Below are 13,659 nucleotides of genomic sequence, written 5' to 3'. Positions count from 1 at the left end.
GATCTTCAAATAGCTAGCTCAGTATAGCGTTACGCCACCGTGCCGCCCGATCAAATCAAAACCCATTCCTAACGCCACCCCTCTGTAGCCCGGCGGTAATGAGAATACTGTGGATAAAACTGCACTCCCTAATGGAGACTTCCCCCCCCCCAACACACACACACAGACTTTAATTCGTTAACAAAAAAATTTTTAAAAATCTGTGGGAGGAACTCAGCGGGTCGAGCAGCATCTGTGAGGGAGATAAGTTGTCGACGTTTCGGGTCGAAACCCTATATGAGGACCATGTGTTTTCCCCGGCGCCACCTCATTGTAAGTTGTACAGAACCAAATCACCAGCGAGACTTGGGTTCGAGAAATCAGCCGTGTCTAGTTTTTTAAAAGTAATGCTCCGATAATTCATTTCCTTGCCCACGAAGTCCCACCCCGACAGATCGGTGTCGGGCGCCGGGTTGATATTCGGAGCAGTTAGCGTGGCCAGCAGCCTCTCCGAGTAGTAATCGCCCAGCGCGGCGGCACACTGCTGCTCAGTTTGAAGTTCATTTAGAAACCTCTGCACGGCATCGTCCAGCTTCGCTTCTCTGACGAGGCGGGCGTGGATTTCCAGCAGCGACGGCATTTCTCCGCGCTCGCCTATCTGCAGGAAAACGCTGAGCGCCGATTCCCGTTTGTGGTCGCGGCTCCTACGGCCGCTTCGGAGTCGGTAGCTGCTCTTCGGTCGCTGTGACTTTCCTCTTCCGCCCGCGTCTCTCTGCTCGCTGTCCACGCTGAAAGCGACAGACCTCATCCCGGCAGTTCGGCGCCTCTCCTCCGTTTGTAACTGTCTGTTCTCGGGTCGCAGAGTGGCCCCTGACACTGTGTATGGACGTTGGGTCAATAAACCCTCGGACACCATTGGCGGCGCGGTGCCGACCGGAGTCTCCGCGGCAATCTGACTCTCTCCGTTCTCCTCAGCCCTCTTTAACACGGCTGTCCCGGTTCTGGGTCCCCTCTGGGACACTGAGTCACTGGGTCTTGAGCGAATAGGACCACTTTGCCGCCTTATGTTATGTCTGATCCCGTTGCTCGACGCCCTTTGCAAGATCTCCCTCACAGCAGCTTTGCTGTCGTCCCCCGCCAAGGTGTTGAAGCCGCAGGAAGTTTTGGGCTTCAGCTGCTCCAGCACATCCCGCCTCTCCATCAGGCGAGCGTGGACCAACTCGGAGTGCCGGAGTTTATTGCGGAATCTGTTGAATAGAACACTCTGGTCCAGAGTGTAGGAATCCGCCACTTGCTTCTTTACGGAGTCTAAGGCGACCAGGCGCCTTTTCAGTAACAGTTCCTCCTTCCAATTGATCGACTGAATCAACTTGGATGTTTCGACCTCTCTCGGCTTTCGTCTCTCGGCCATTCCTCAGCAGACGGGAAGCACAGGGAAACGACCGCAAATCCCCACTCCAATATTCTCAGTCCAGGTTAGAGAGAGAGATCCAGGGATAGATTCTTCCTGCAAGTGATTCAAAGCCTTTAAAGTGACTGCTGGTTAAGAACCGTGCGGCAGAGTAGGTTTCTTCGCCGGTTGTTAGGGAGGTTGAATCTCTCTCGTCAGAATATAAACACTGTGAAACCCACACAGAGGGTGCTTGATTGTATGCAGTCTTCCAATGGTGAACGAAAACCACGACAAAATGTTGCGAGCCACTGGATTGGGGGAGAGCTTCCGACATCTAGAAACTCTTTTAAAAGATTTAAAAGTTTAGCTGAGACATACTGTTACTAGGCAGACCTGTGAAACACGATCTCGTTCATTGTGTCTTTATTTCAATATCAATGGCTCGGAGGCACTCGACACAAACCCTGGCGGGAGAAAGGAGTAGCAGGAGGTGTGGACAGGGTTAGCTGGAGGCGAGTGGGAGGAAATTCTCGTGTGGTCTTGCCACCGGTCCTTGGACTGAATGGGTTTCTGCGCAGTGAATTCCACATGCTGTGCCGATTTTGGAACATTCAGGTATGACTAATGAACAATCTGCCAGAGGAACGCAGGTTGACACCATCTGAGGAGAGGGGGCAGAGGGAAGGATTGTGGAAACTTCGGGTCGAAAACCTGCATCCGGATTCAAGAATGACTCATTCCCGGCCATTACTTAAATCTTTTAAACAGAATTCCCTGACATATGTTCTTACACAATTGCACTAATTTACCGAGAAAACTAACACAGAACAGGCCTTTCGGCCCACGATGTTGTACCGACACTGTAACCCACTCAAAGATCAATATATCTGTTCCCTCCCACATAACCCTCTATTTTTCATTCATCTGTATTCCTATCTAAAAGTCCCTAATATATCTGTCTTTACCACCACCCCTGGCAGCGCATTCCACGCACCTACCAGTCTGTGTAAATAAAAACTACCATAGTCATAGTCATACTTTATTGATCCCGGGGGAAACTGGATATCACCCAGATATTGGATACCACTGATATCCCCCTCTACGCCCCCATCCTGCACCGCCATGCCTTCTCCCAATCACCTTAAAATTATGCCCCTTTGTATTAGCCATTTCCACCCTGGGAGAAAAAGTCTCTGGCTATCCCTTCAATCTATTATCATAAATCTCCTCTGACCCTCTCCAAAGCTTCCACATCCTATGATGAGGTGACCAGAACTGAACACAATATTCCAAGGGTCCTAACCAGGGTTTTGTCGAGCTGCATGCAACATTACCTCGAGGCTCTGGCACACAATTCCCCAACTAATGAAGGCCAACACTCCATTCACCTTCTTAGAAGCGAAGTTAAATACAAGAAGCACACTTTTATCTCTTGTTTTGTTTTACGTTTATAAATCGAGGTAATAATTCAAAAAGGACTGTTTTGCTGAAGTTGGATTTGGGTTTACATGTGTGATATAGAAGCTCACATCTGGTTGACGGTTCTGTGAAGGGCCAACGATGTCCTCCCGGGGCAGCCGGCCTCTGATTCGACGTTGGACCCCGGGAACAGGAAAGGGCTGAGACCAGACGCTGGCCCTTCCCCGTTACTCCTGCATCTTAACGGGCTTGACGAAATTGCTCTGCGGTCTATATTATCACCATAATTTAAGGTGGGAGAGTATATGGAGGGGAAGGGTATTCTTTACACGGAGCGTGGTTGGTGTGAGGAACGCGCAGCCATGGGATGCTGATAAAGACAAACACATTAAGGACATTTAAAAAACTTTTAGATAGGCACATGGATGATTTTTTTTAAATGGTAGGCTCTGTAGAAACACACACACAAAATGCTGGAGGAACTCAGCAGGCCAGGCAACATCTATGGGAAAAAAATAGCACATTCGACGTTTCGGGCTGAAACCCTTCGGCAGGACACGGGGTCTTGGCCCAAAACGTCGACTGTATTTTTTCCATAGATGCTGCTGCCTGGCCTGCTAGGTTCCTCCAGCACTTTGTGTGTCTGTGTTGCTTGGATTTCCAGCATCAGATAGATTCTCTCTTGTTTGGGCTCTGCAGGAAGGAAAGTTGAAAGGTCAGTACTGTGTTATGTTCTATGTTTCAAAGCAAGGAAAAGTAAATGCTGACTAATAGCTCAAGTATTTTAATTACTTAAATCTATGTTGTTAAAATGTCATATTCAGAGCAATTTAAAATTATAGAATCATGCAGATATACAGAAAGGCTTCATTCAGCCAACCACATCCATGCGACAATGATTCTGATCAACACTAATCTCGTTTGCCTCATGACCCAGCACTCCTGTCCTGTCCATGTACTGCATTTGTCTTATAACCCTCTGCTAGTGTCGTGTCATGTCCTGTCCTTCCAATGTACCTGTCCAAATGCCTTCTAAATGTAATTGTTTCTGCCTCCACCACCTTTTCTGGCAGCTGCTTCTAGATAACCAACCCCGACTCTACATGTGGAAAAACGTGCCCCACACTCTCCCAGATTGCCTTTAAATTTCTCCCTCACTTTCACCAGTGCAGGGGGATCTCTCTTCTAGATTTCCCTGCACTGCTGGGCCGGTTTAAGGTGATCTACTGAAGTAAGTTCAGGTTTACCCTTCTTATCTGTGATAAAAGTCTTTTCTCTCTGTTCCAAAATGTAGAACGGGCCATCGTTAGGGGGCCTAAGGAGATGTTGGTGTGCATCATGGCGGACGAAAACAAACGAGGCGGAACGTGGGTCAACAGAAACCCAAGGGTGCTGTACGCCATGATGGGAGGTAGGAATAGGTGAAAAGGAATTTAATTTACTGAGGAGGGTGGAACGCTGTTGAGAGGCGTTGGGAATAAAATCACCTAGCACTCGTAATGGCTGCCTGTATACCAATTCAACTACGATGACTGCAGCTCCTCTCTGGAGCTGTTCTGAGCTACAGCAGGAACCACGGGAGATGATCATGCCAACAGTTATCCGTCAGGGAAGCCTCAGAGGAGATTTAAGGAGTGGTGAAACCGCTCACATAGCCCATTGACTACGGGTGATACGCCATGGTGTGATGTACCCTAATGTTGAGGTTCTGGGCTATCATAGCCTAGAGGCCTGAAATGAACTGGGGATGGCGGTCAGAGGAAATATCAGATGGGGTGCTAAACCGGGCAACTCGGGTGCTGATGAACGCCTGAGCCGTCGTCAATGCTAGAGGGACAACCTTTGGCCACCTGGTGATACGGTCCACCGTGGGAAGGACGTGTGTTAAACCACCGGGGGGGGGGGTGGCGCGGGGGAGGACCAACAAAGTCACATTAACATGGTCAAATTAAACCATCACTCAGGGGCCTCAAAAGGTGCCAATGCCGCCTGAACATGACGGCTCACACATACTGAAGTCCAGTCAATCACGTCCTTTTATCTACATTTCTCCCAATTACAGAACCAAAGCAGCCCATTAAATGATTGGATAATTCTAGATGTTTTATGTTGCACATCAGTACAGATTTAATGAAGAAGAAAGACTTGCATTTATGTAGTTGCCAAGGTCATTTCAAAATATTTTGTTGTCAGTGCAGCTCTTGCAACATAGGCACCGCTGGTCATGTGATAGTCTCATTGCGTATGGCAAACTCCCTCATTCGGCCATCTGACAAATGCCAGATAATCAGCTTCTCTTTCTAAGCATTCATAAATGGCATTTGGTCTTTCTGGCTCAAGTTAAATAAAATGGATTTGCTTTCACTGGAGGTGTTAAAGGATAGGTATGAAAATGTGCAAGGAAGTAGAGCATCAACAGATGAGCCCAACTCCCTTCTCAGACAATCAGAATCTGAATCTGAATCAGGCTGATTATCACTGACATGTCATGAAATCTGTTGCTCTACTGCGGCATACATTACTTTAAAAGGAGGAAGGATTACCATGTCTGGACAATAGTTATCCTTCAATCAACATCACTTACAAAAAAAAAAATTTGAGGTCATTATAATGTTCCTGACTTTTTTTTGTTTATTATGTTACAATTGTGATAACACTTTAAAAGCACCTCTCTGTCTGAAAACCATTTGATACAAGCCATTGGACATTTTGGTTCATCTTTGGCATTCGGAAGAACCACCCTGGCCTTCCCAGTGATCCCAGAGGATTTGTCACATACATAGTTGGGTGTCAAAGTAGCGTAGTGGTTAGCTTAACCCTCTACGGAGTCGGTATTCCGGTTCAATTCCTGCCGCTGTCTGTAAGGCTTTTGTACCTTCTCCTCGTGACCACGTGGATTTTCTCTGGGTGTTCCGGTTTTCTTCTGCCTCCCAAAGATATATGGGTTCGTAGGTTAATTGGTTGCATGGATGTAATTGTACAGCACGGGCTCGTTAGATGGGAAGGGCCTGATAGTGTGCTGTATCTCTACATAAGACAGTTGATCTCATCACTCTGCTGATGTTGCATGGAGTGTGTCACTCTGATCTTATCCTAACCATTGTTAGACAGGAAAACATAACAAACTTTATTGAATTTTTTGGTGTGTGCTTTTAGGATACTTCTACTACTGCCCTTTGCCAGTAACTGTTTTGCCTCACTCCCATGTCTCATCCACCTGCTGGGTGGTAGAGTTCAAGAACACAGCACCAGCTGAAAGCGAGTCTTCTCTCCGTCATCAACATCCCTTTTGACAATCCACTGCTCCTAAATTGGTACAACAATACCCAACACTGATGTCTTTAAACCACCGTGATGGTCATTATCAGTTTTCTACTTGTGTGACCATTCTGAACACAAAATGGTTGTTGCATCTCTTACATTGGGCGGTGGTAAAGTTCACTTCAAGTGTACCAGATTGGGTATGGAGTGCTTCCTATGCTCATGACAGGTGCTATAGTAATCAGTCTGTACATCTTTCAGTTTTAATGTGAAAATACAGTCTACACCTCTGAACTTCTTCATTAATTGGTTAATCACCAATCCTCCACTAAGTCATAGATACAGCACAGGAACAGGCCATTCGGCCCACAAAGTTGTGCCAAACCAGCTAAAAAGCAAATCAAAAATACCCAAACATGAATCTCTCCTACCAACACCATGTCCACATCCCTCCATCAAATTGATTACATTACAAACAATGTACATCCTGCAAAGTCCACAACTCTTGCCAAATTATTTTGTAGGTAGGTGTATTATTCCTTTTTTTATGTGTAGACTTTATTTAAATATACAGTATTTTATTTACTCTGCACCAGCTATACAACCACAAATTATTTTAGTGTTGAGTATTAACAAACAGCAATCAAAGGGATACTGAGGGAAACTTTCACATTCCCCTGCAGTTCAATCAAATATGGGTTGGGGTGGTGGGGTGGAAATACGTCTCTACCAAAGGAGGTGTAAGGCACTCCTTCCCTCCTCTAGCCTGCACGTCACCTTTGGGCAAGGTGTGGCACCTGCTTAGCCCCCCCCCCCAACCAGGATCATGTGAAGCTATGGGAGCAGTTGGTGGATGGTTGTAGACAGCCGGTACATGTCATACGCCTGGTTTTGCTACCACTAATGCCAGGCAGACAATCTCTGAAGAGTATTGATAATGGGAGGGATCGCCCATCTTGTAAAGACACTGCCCAGAAGAAGGCAACACACATCAAAGTTGCTGGTGAATGCAGCAGGCCAGGCAGCATCTCTAGGAAGAGGTACAGTCGACGTTTCGGGCCAAGACCCTTCGTCAGGACTAACTGAAGGAAGAGCGAGTAAGAGTTGCTTGAATTTCCAGCATCTGCAGAACTCCTCGTGCCCAGAAGAAGGCAATGGCAGAGCACTTCTGTAGAAAATATTGCCAAGAGCAGTCATGGTCATGGAAAGACCATGGTTTGGTATTTAGGTAAGCTGTTCAAAAAACAGATTTTCAGTAATGCATCTCACTGGAAACTTTAACCTATCTTTGTTTTCTTTCATCAATTAACATGAAAGAGCAATCGGTATGAAAATATACAATAGCCAAGTTTTCAGTTTTCGTACATTTTCCGTTGAACTTAGGGGCCTTTTTGAAGTACTGGTTCCAGCAATAGATTTACAAACTGAATAGTCTTTCCATCTGAGGAAAAAAGCTAGAAAGGAAGATAATGAACAAAAAAAATTAAGCCAGCACATTTTGATATGAACTGTATCAAACAGCAACAAAAAAGAATGTCTAACAACATATTTCAATTCATACAAAAACTGACAAGTTGTAAGACTTATTTTAATGTTACATTTACAATGGGCATAAACAAAATGTGTAATTTAAAATGAAAATCTAAGATCACTTTTTAATCACAAAAATTATTGATATTCTTTGGATAATAAATACATTAGAATGATTTCATTTTACCAATACATAAAAAGAGTGAGAGAAAATCTTCATATCTGACAATGCCCAGGCTCTTAAATAATACCTGGGTGAACCATTTCTCAAGATATTGATCCCAAATCATAGCAATTTATTTTCATTTTTACTTAGTATGAAGCAACGAATTGCACAGACCCAGCTAGTTCATCTTTCAGCTACTTCCTGGACTACCTTTAACGCACTGAACTTCTTTCCCGGGGGATCAATCCCACAGTTGGAGCTGTGATTAACCAGCTCCTTCTAGCCATATTTATTAGTTTATTACATTGAGATTTGTTAAAAGGCATAATTCAGCAAACATAAGAGAACAAGCAACTGGTTTACACTGCCGTGATTTGTTGCATTGTTCTCTTTTACATGATAGTAATGGGTGATGTTCAGAGAAATTAAATGACAATAATTGATAAGCAATTGTATTTGTTTATGCTGCCTTTGAAGCACCTTCAATTACTCCAAAAGACTGAGGTTTGGTAAAATACTGAAAGGCTTTTATTCGCTGTAGAATACGACCTCCACAGTGAGTGTCTGCCCCCGGACTGAGGGGGAGGGGCAAGGCGAACACCTTTATACAGGACTCTGTGGGAGGAGCCACAGGGGCAGTCAGCAGAGGGGTGTGTCCAGACAGGTAACCGAGTTACAACATATATACATGGTTTACCACAGCCTTGCAGTGTTTAACACACAGCCACAGAAGCTATCATGTCATTCATTAGTCACACCCACCTTAAATTTAAAGGGAGGCATTCATATCCTTTTAAAAGCCGGACACACTTTCAACAGGCCTAATTTGTGCTGAGGTTCAGTAGGGAGGCATTCACAACCTTTTAAAAGGTGGAAACTGTTTCAACAGGCCTATTTTGTGCTGAGGCTTAGTGGTATACCTCCAAAAGGACCACAAGCTTCAAACTGGGTTGAGAGGCTTGTGTGCCTCAATGACCCAGAGAGCCATGTTGGCTGGAGGAAGGGCCTTGTGTTTTGGCTTCAGTTGGGGTCAACCATGCTAAACAGATCAAAGGCTCAGGGCCCGACTAAGGTTCACCAATTGTCCAGATTCAGGGGTTCAGCTCAGGGCTAACAACCCTGACTAGTAAAACAATCAGCAATAAAGAATTCTTCTACGTCTGAGTGCAATGGTATTCCTGAGTCTCCACCCGGGACTTGCATGAGTGAAAGTAGTGAAAACCGAGAGGGAGCTACTGACATGGTAAAGGAAGCCCTGAACACCGCCAGAGATGCAGGACCTACATTGCTATACTAAACAGCAGTGGTGTAATGGGTAATAAGTACGTTTAGTGTATTTAACATTTAAATTCCACATAATAACAAGGCAACCCCAATACAAAAACTTCAACAGCACAGGTGTCAAAACATTAATTTGGTGTACTTTGCTTCTGTCTTTATTTCACAGTGTTGATTGACATATTATAATTCCTCTTTCTCTCCTTCCTCTCTCCATTTTAAATCCCTCTGACATAACAGGTATTTAAATCTAACTATGATTGGTGCTAGTGTGAAAATTGTGTCATATTTTAGTTTGTATAGTTTAATTGTAGATCTGCGTTAAATACTAACTGATATTTTTGGTGTACACTATACCTATATAGATTCGTAAAAAAATAATTTATTTTCGTAGCAGTAAATCCTAGTATCAAAATGGTAAGAAAAACGAAGAATGTTCTCCAGGCTGTCACGATCATTTTCCTCCTTCGGTATCAGTTGCACTATCAAAGCCATCGGACAGGTATCCACTGCCAAAGTTCTTTACTTTATTTTCCACCTTGGTGATCCTTTGCTTCAGTTTGAGCTGTGTGGATTTGTACTCTGCCATGAGCCTGGCAAACTTGGTTTGCAAAGTGTCCAGGGAGGACTCCATTCTTTCCACTTTCTCTTCCAGGTCCTTCGGGTCCGCCCCCTCTTTTGCTGCTTCTTCGTCTATTAAATTATCCTTCATCAGAATCTGGCGTCCCTTTTCTTCCAGAATCTTCTTGGCATCCGGATATTCAGTCAGGGCTTCCATCAGATCAACCTTGGAGAGGCAGAAGAGATCAGAATAGCCGATACTTCTAATGTTGGCTGTTCGCCTGTTGCCAGCTTTACTGCCCTTTATGTTTAAGATGCTGATTTCCCCAAAGTAGCTGCCATCACTCAAGACCACAAATTGTGTTACTCCATCATCAGCCACCACCGCCAGTTTGCCCTCTTTGATGATATACATTTCTCTGCCAATGTCTCCCTTGCGGCAGATGTAGTCTCCAGGGCTGTACACCTGAGGTTGCAGCTTTAGCACCAGCTCGATTAAGAGGCCAGCTTCGCAATCGGCAAAAATGCGGACTTTCTTTAGTGTGTCCAAGTGGACATTGATGGCAATTTCAGCCTTTAGTTTGTCGGGTAGGCTCTTGAGGACTTCCTTCTCATTTATACTCTTCTTGTTGATCCACAGGTAGTCAAACCACTTAATGATCCTGACCTCCAGGTCTTTGCTCACTTTACGGAACTGCATGTACTGTTTGATGGCGTCAATTTTGGATTGGAACTCAGCCCGAGAGGCATTCATGTTGGAGATCATGGAGCCCACATTACCAACAATGGTTGCAAAGATAAGGACTCCCACCAGGAAGTCAATGACCACAAACAGAAATTCCACATCCTTTACTGGAGGAGGGGTTTCTCCAATGGTGGTCAAGGTCAAGGTGGACCAGTAAAGGCAATAGATGTATTTTCTGCTAAGTCGTCCATATTCAGGGTGGGATATATTTGGATAGACCCAAGTGTCAACACCAAACCCAATTGATTTGGAGATTGCATAATAAATGCAGCCATTCCAGTGGATAATGATGAGGATATACAAAACAAGATTTCCAATTCGAAATATGTTAGGGTAGTTTGTTCTGGTTTCTGTACGATCGAAGAATTCGAACATTCGACTGAAGCGGAACAGACGATTAAATCGCACCTCAGGGTAATTCAGTCCCAACATAAGGTACGCTAAATCTGTTGGTAAAAGGGAGAGGGTATCCAACTTAAACTGATGCATCTTCATGTAATTATCTCTTAATTTCTTTGCATCTTTGACCAGCAATCCTTGTTCAAGAAAACCTAAATCAAGAAATGTAATGTTACTGACCAAGATATTATCCAAAAATTAAACTACAGTGTCCTAAACTAATAGCTCTGGAAGAAAAAAAACCTGATATGTTCAAGAATATCAGATTACTTTTTGGAACAACACACAAAATACTGGAAGAACTCAGCAGGTCAGACAGCATCTATGGAGGTAAATAAACAGATGACATTTTGGGCCTAGAATAAGAAAGTGGGGGAAGGGGAAGGAATACAAGCTGGCAGGTGATAGGTGAAACCAGATGAGGGGGAAGGTGATGAAATAAGATGCTGTGAGGTGATTGGTGGCAAAGGTAAAGGGCTGAAGAAGGAGGAATCTGATAGGATAGTGGACAATGGGAGAAAGGGGAGGGGTGGCACCAGAGGGAGGTGATGGACAGGTGAGGAGAAGCAAGGGGGTCGGAGGGGAGCCAGCATGGAGAATTAAAAAAAAGGAGGATGGGAGAGGAATTACTGGAAGTTAGAAAAAAATCAATGTTCATGCCATCAGGTTGGAAGCTGGCCCAATAGTAGAAAAGCAGATGTGTGAGTTTGAGGGAAAGGGGTAATTTAGTGACCATACCTTGTCTAAGAGAACTTCCATGAAACCTAAAGCAAATTACTGCTAAAAGAGTCATTTCATTTCTAACTTTAACATTTTACTTTCATTACTACACAATTTAATAAACCTGTGGATATCAGCTTCCTCAATGGTATTTTTAATTTGAGTCAGGAACAGCAGTGTAGCCTCAATCCTACATAAAATGCAGGCTGCTGAATCTAGAACACAGCCCCTTGAGCTATTAAATCACGGCAAATTTGAAATTATTTCAACCTTGCTTCCGCCTAATGCACTCCTAACAGGACCAAATGGGCTGGACAGATTAAAATACAAGAAAGTCTGCAGATGCTGGAAATCTAGAGTAACGCACACAAAATGCTGGGGGAACTCATCAGGTCAGGCTGCGTCTATGGAAATGAATAAACATTCGACATTTTGGGCTGAGAACCTTCTTCGGGACTGGACAGGAAGGGGGAAGATAGCAGAATAAAAAGATGGGGGGAGGGGAAGAAGGCAGGACAGAGGGTGCTGCATGAAGCCAGGTGGGTAGGAAAGATTAAGGGCTGGAGAGGAAGAAATCTGATAGGAAAGGAGAGTGGACCATAGGAGAAATAGAAGGAGGAGGTGATAGGCAAGTGAGAAGAGGTAAGAGGCCAGAGTAGGGATTAGAAGAAGAGGGAAAGGGAGGTTAATATATTTGTTACTGGAAGGAGAAATCGATATTCGTGCCATCAGGTTGGAGGCTACCCAGATAGAATATAAAGTGTTACTCCTCCACCCTGAGAGAGTCCTCATCATGGAACAAGACATGTCAGAATGGGAATGGGAATTAAAATGCTGGGCCACTGGGAAGTTCCGCTTTTGGTGGTGGTGTTCAATCAAATGATCGCCCAATTTACGATGGGTCTCAACAATGTAGAGGAGGCCACATCGGGAGCACCAGGTACAACAAACAACCCCGGCAGATTTGTAGGTGAAGTGTTGCCTCACCTGGAAGGACTGTTTGGCCCCTGAATTGAGGTGAGGAAGGAGGTGATTGGGCAGGTGTAGCACTCGGGCCGCTTGCAGGGTTAAATTCTAGGACAAGGGAATCACAGAAAGAGCAATCCCTGCGGAAAACCGGGGAGGGGGAAGGTAAAGTTACTTTTGGTGGTAAGGTTCCATTAGAGGTGGTGGAAGTTGTGGAGAATAATGTGTTGAATGTGGAGGCTCATGGGGTGGTAGCTAAGGACAAGAGGAACTCTATTACTGTTAAGGTGGCAGGAAGAAGGAGTGATCGTGTATGCTCGGGAAATGGAGGAAATGCTGATAAAGACAGCATCTATGATGGAGGAAGGGAAACCCCGTTCATTGAAGAAGGAGGACATCTCTTATGTCCTGGAAAGGAAAGCCCCAACCTAGGAACAAATGTGGCAAAGCCGAAGGAACAGAGAAAAGGGAATGGTATATTTTTTTTAACAGGCGACAGGGTGGGAAGAGGTATAGTCAACATAAATGTGGGAATCAGTAGGTTTCTAAAGGATGTCAGTCAACAGTTTGTCTCCAGAGATGGAGGGAGATCGAGAATGGGGAAAGAGGTGTCAAAAATGAACCAAGTGAATTTAAGGGCAGTCTGGAAGTTAGTTGATGAAATTGACAAGCTCAGTGAGGGTGCATGAAGCAGCACCAATGCAGTCATCAATGTCGTGGAGGAAGAGCTGGAGAGCATTACCAGGGAAGACTTGGAACATGAACTGTTCTGTATTGCTAATTAAGACGCAGGCATAGCTGGGGCACATGCGGATGCCCATGGCTACCCCTCAAGTCCGGAGAAAGTGGGAGGAGCTGAAGGAGAAGTTGTTGAGGTTGAGGACCAATTCTGCCAGATGGAGGAGGTTGGTGGTGCAGGGAACCTGTTAGTTCTTTTATTGAGAAAGGAATGGAGAGCTTCAAGGCCTTCTTGATGAGGGTGGACAAACAAATTTTGGACAAAGTGGGGTTAGCCTTCAACTTGTTGTTTTTTCGGTACAACAAACCATACACAAGGCATTGAAGGCATGTACCAGTTTGCAGGAGTGCATGCTAAGGAATGCTTTGAATCTTAGCGTGGCCGACATAGAGGGTTTGTGTGGGAGAACGGTGGTCTATGATGCTTCTGCCACTAGATGGTGAGGGCCTAAGCCGTTTGTAGAGGCCTCACAAACCTTTGAACTTCATATCATTCCAGGAAGT

At 44.8% G+C, this 13,659-nt stretch overlaps 1 protein-coding gene across 1 annotated transcript in view; it reads right to left on the bottom strand.

Annotated features, from left to right (window-relative positions):
- Positions 1–7,668: 7,668 nt before the first annotated feature.
- cnga3a (cyclic nucleotide gated channel subunit alpha 3a) overlaps positions 7,669–13,659 on the bottom strand; it is a 55,919-nt gene continuing 49,928 nt past the window's right edge. The window contains exon 7 of the mRNA XM_063052930.1: positions 7,669–10,883. Within this exon, the coding sequence (XP_062909000.1) occupies positions 9,481–10,883 (1,403 nt within the window). The 3' untranslated portion in view covers positions 7,669–9,480. The remainder of the gene's footprint in view (positions 10,884–13,659) is intronic.

Source organism: Mobula hypostoma, chromosome 7, assembly GCF_963921235.1.
Source record: "Mobula hypostoma chromosome 7, sMobHyp1.1, whole genome shotgun sequence".
Taxonomy (NCBI): Eukaryota; Metazoa; Chordata; class Chondrichthyes; order Myliobatiformes; family Myliobatidae; genus Mobula; species Mobula hypostoma.
Note: the sequence above shows the minus strand (reverse complement) of the source record. Positions and strands in the feature narration are given on the sequence as shown.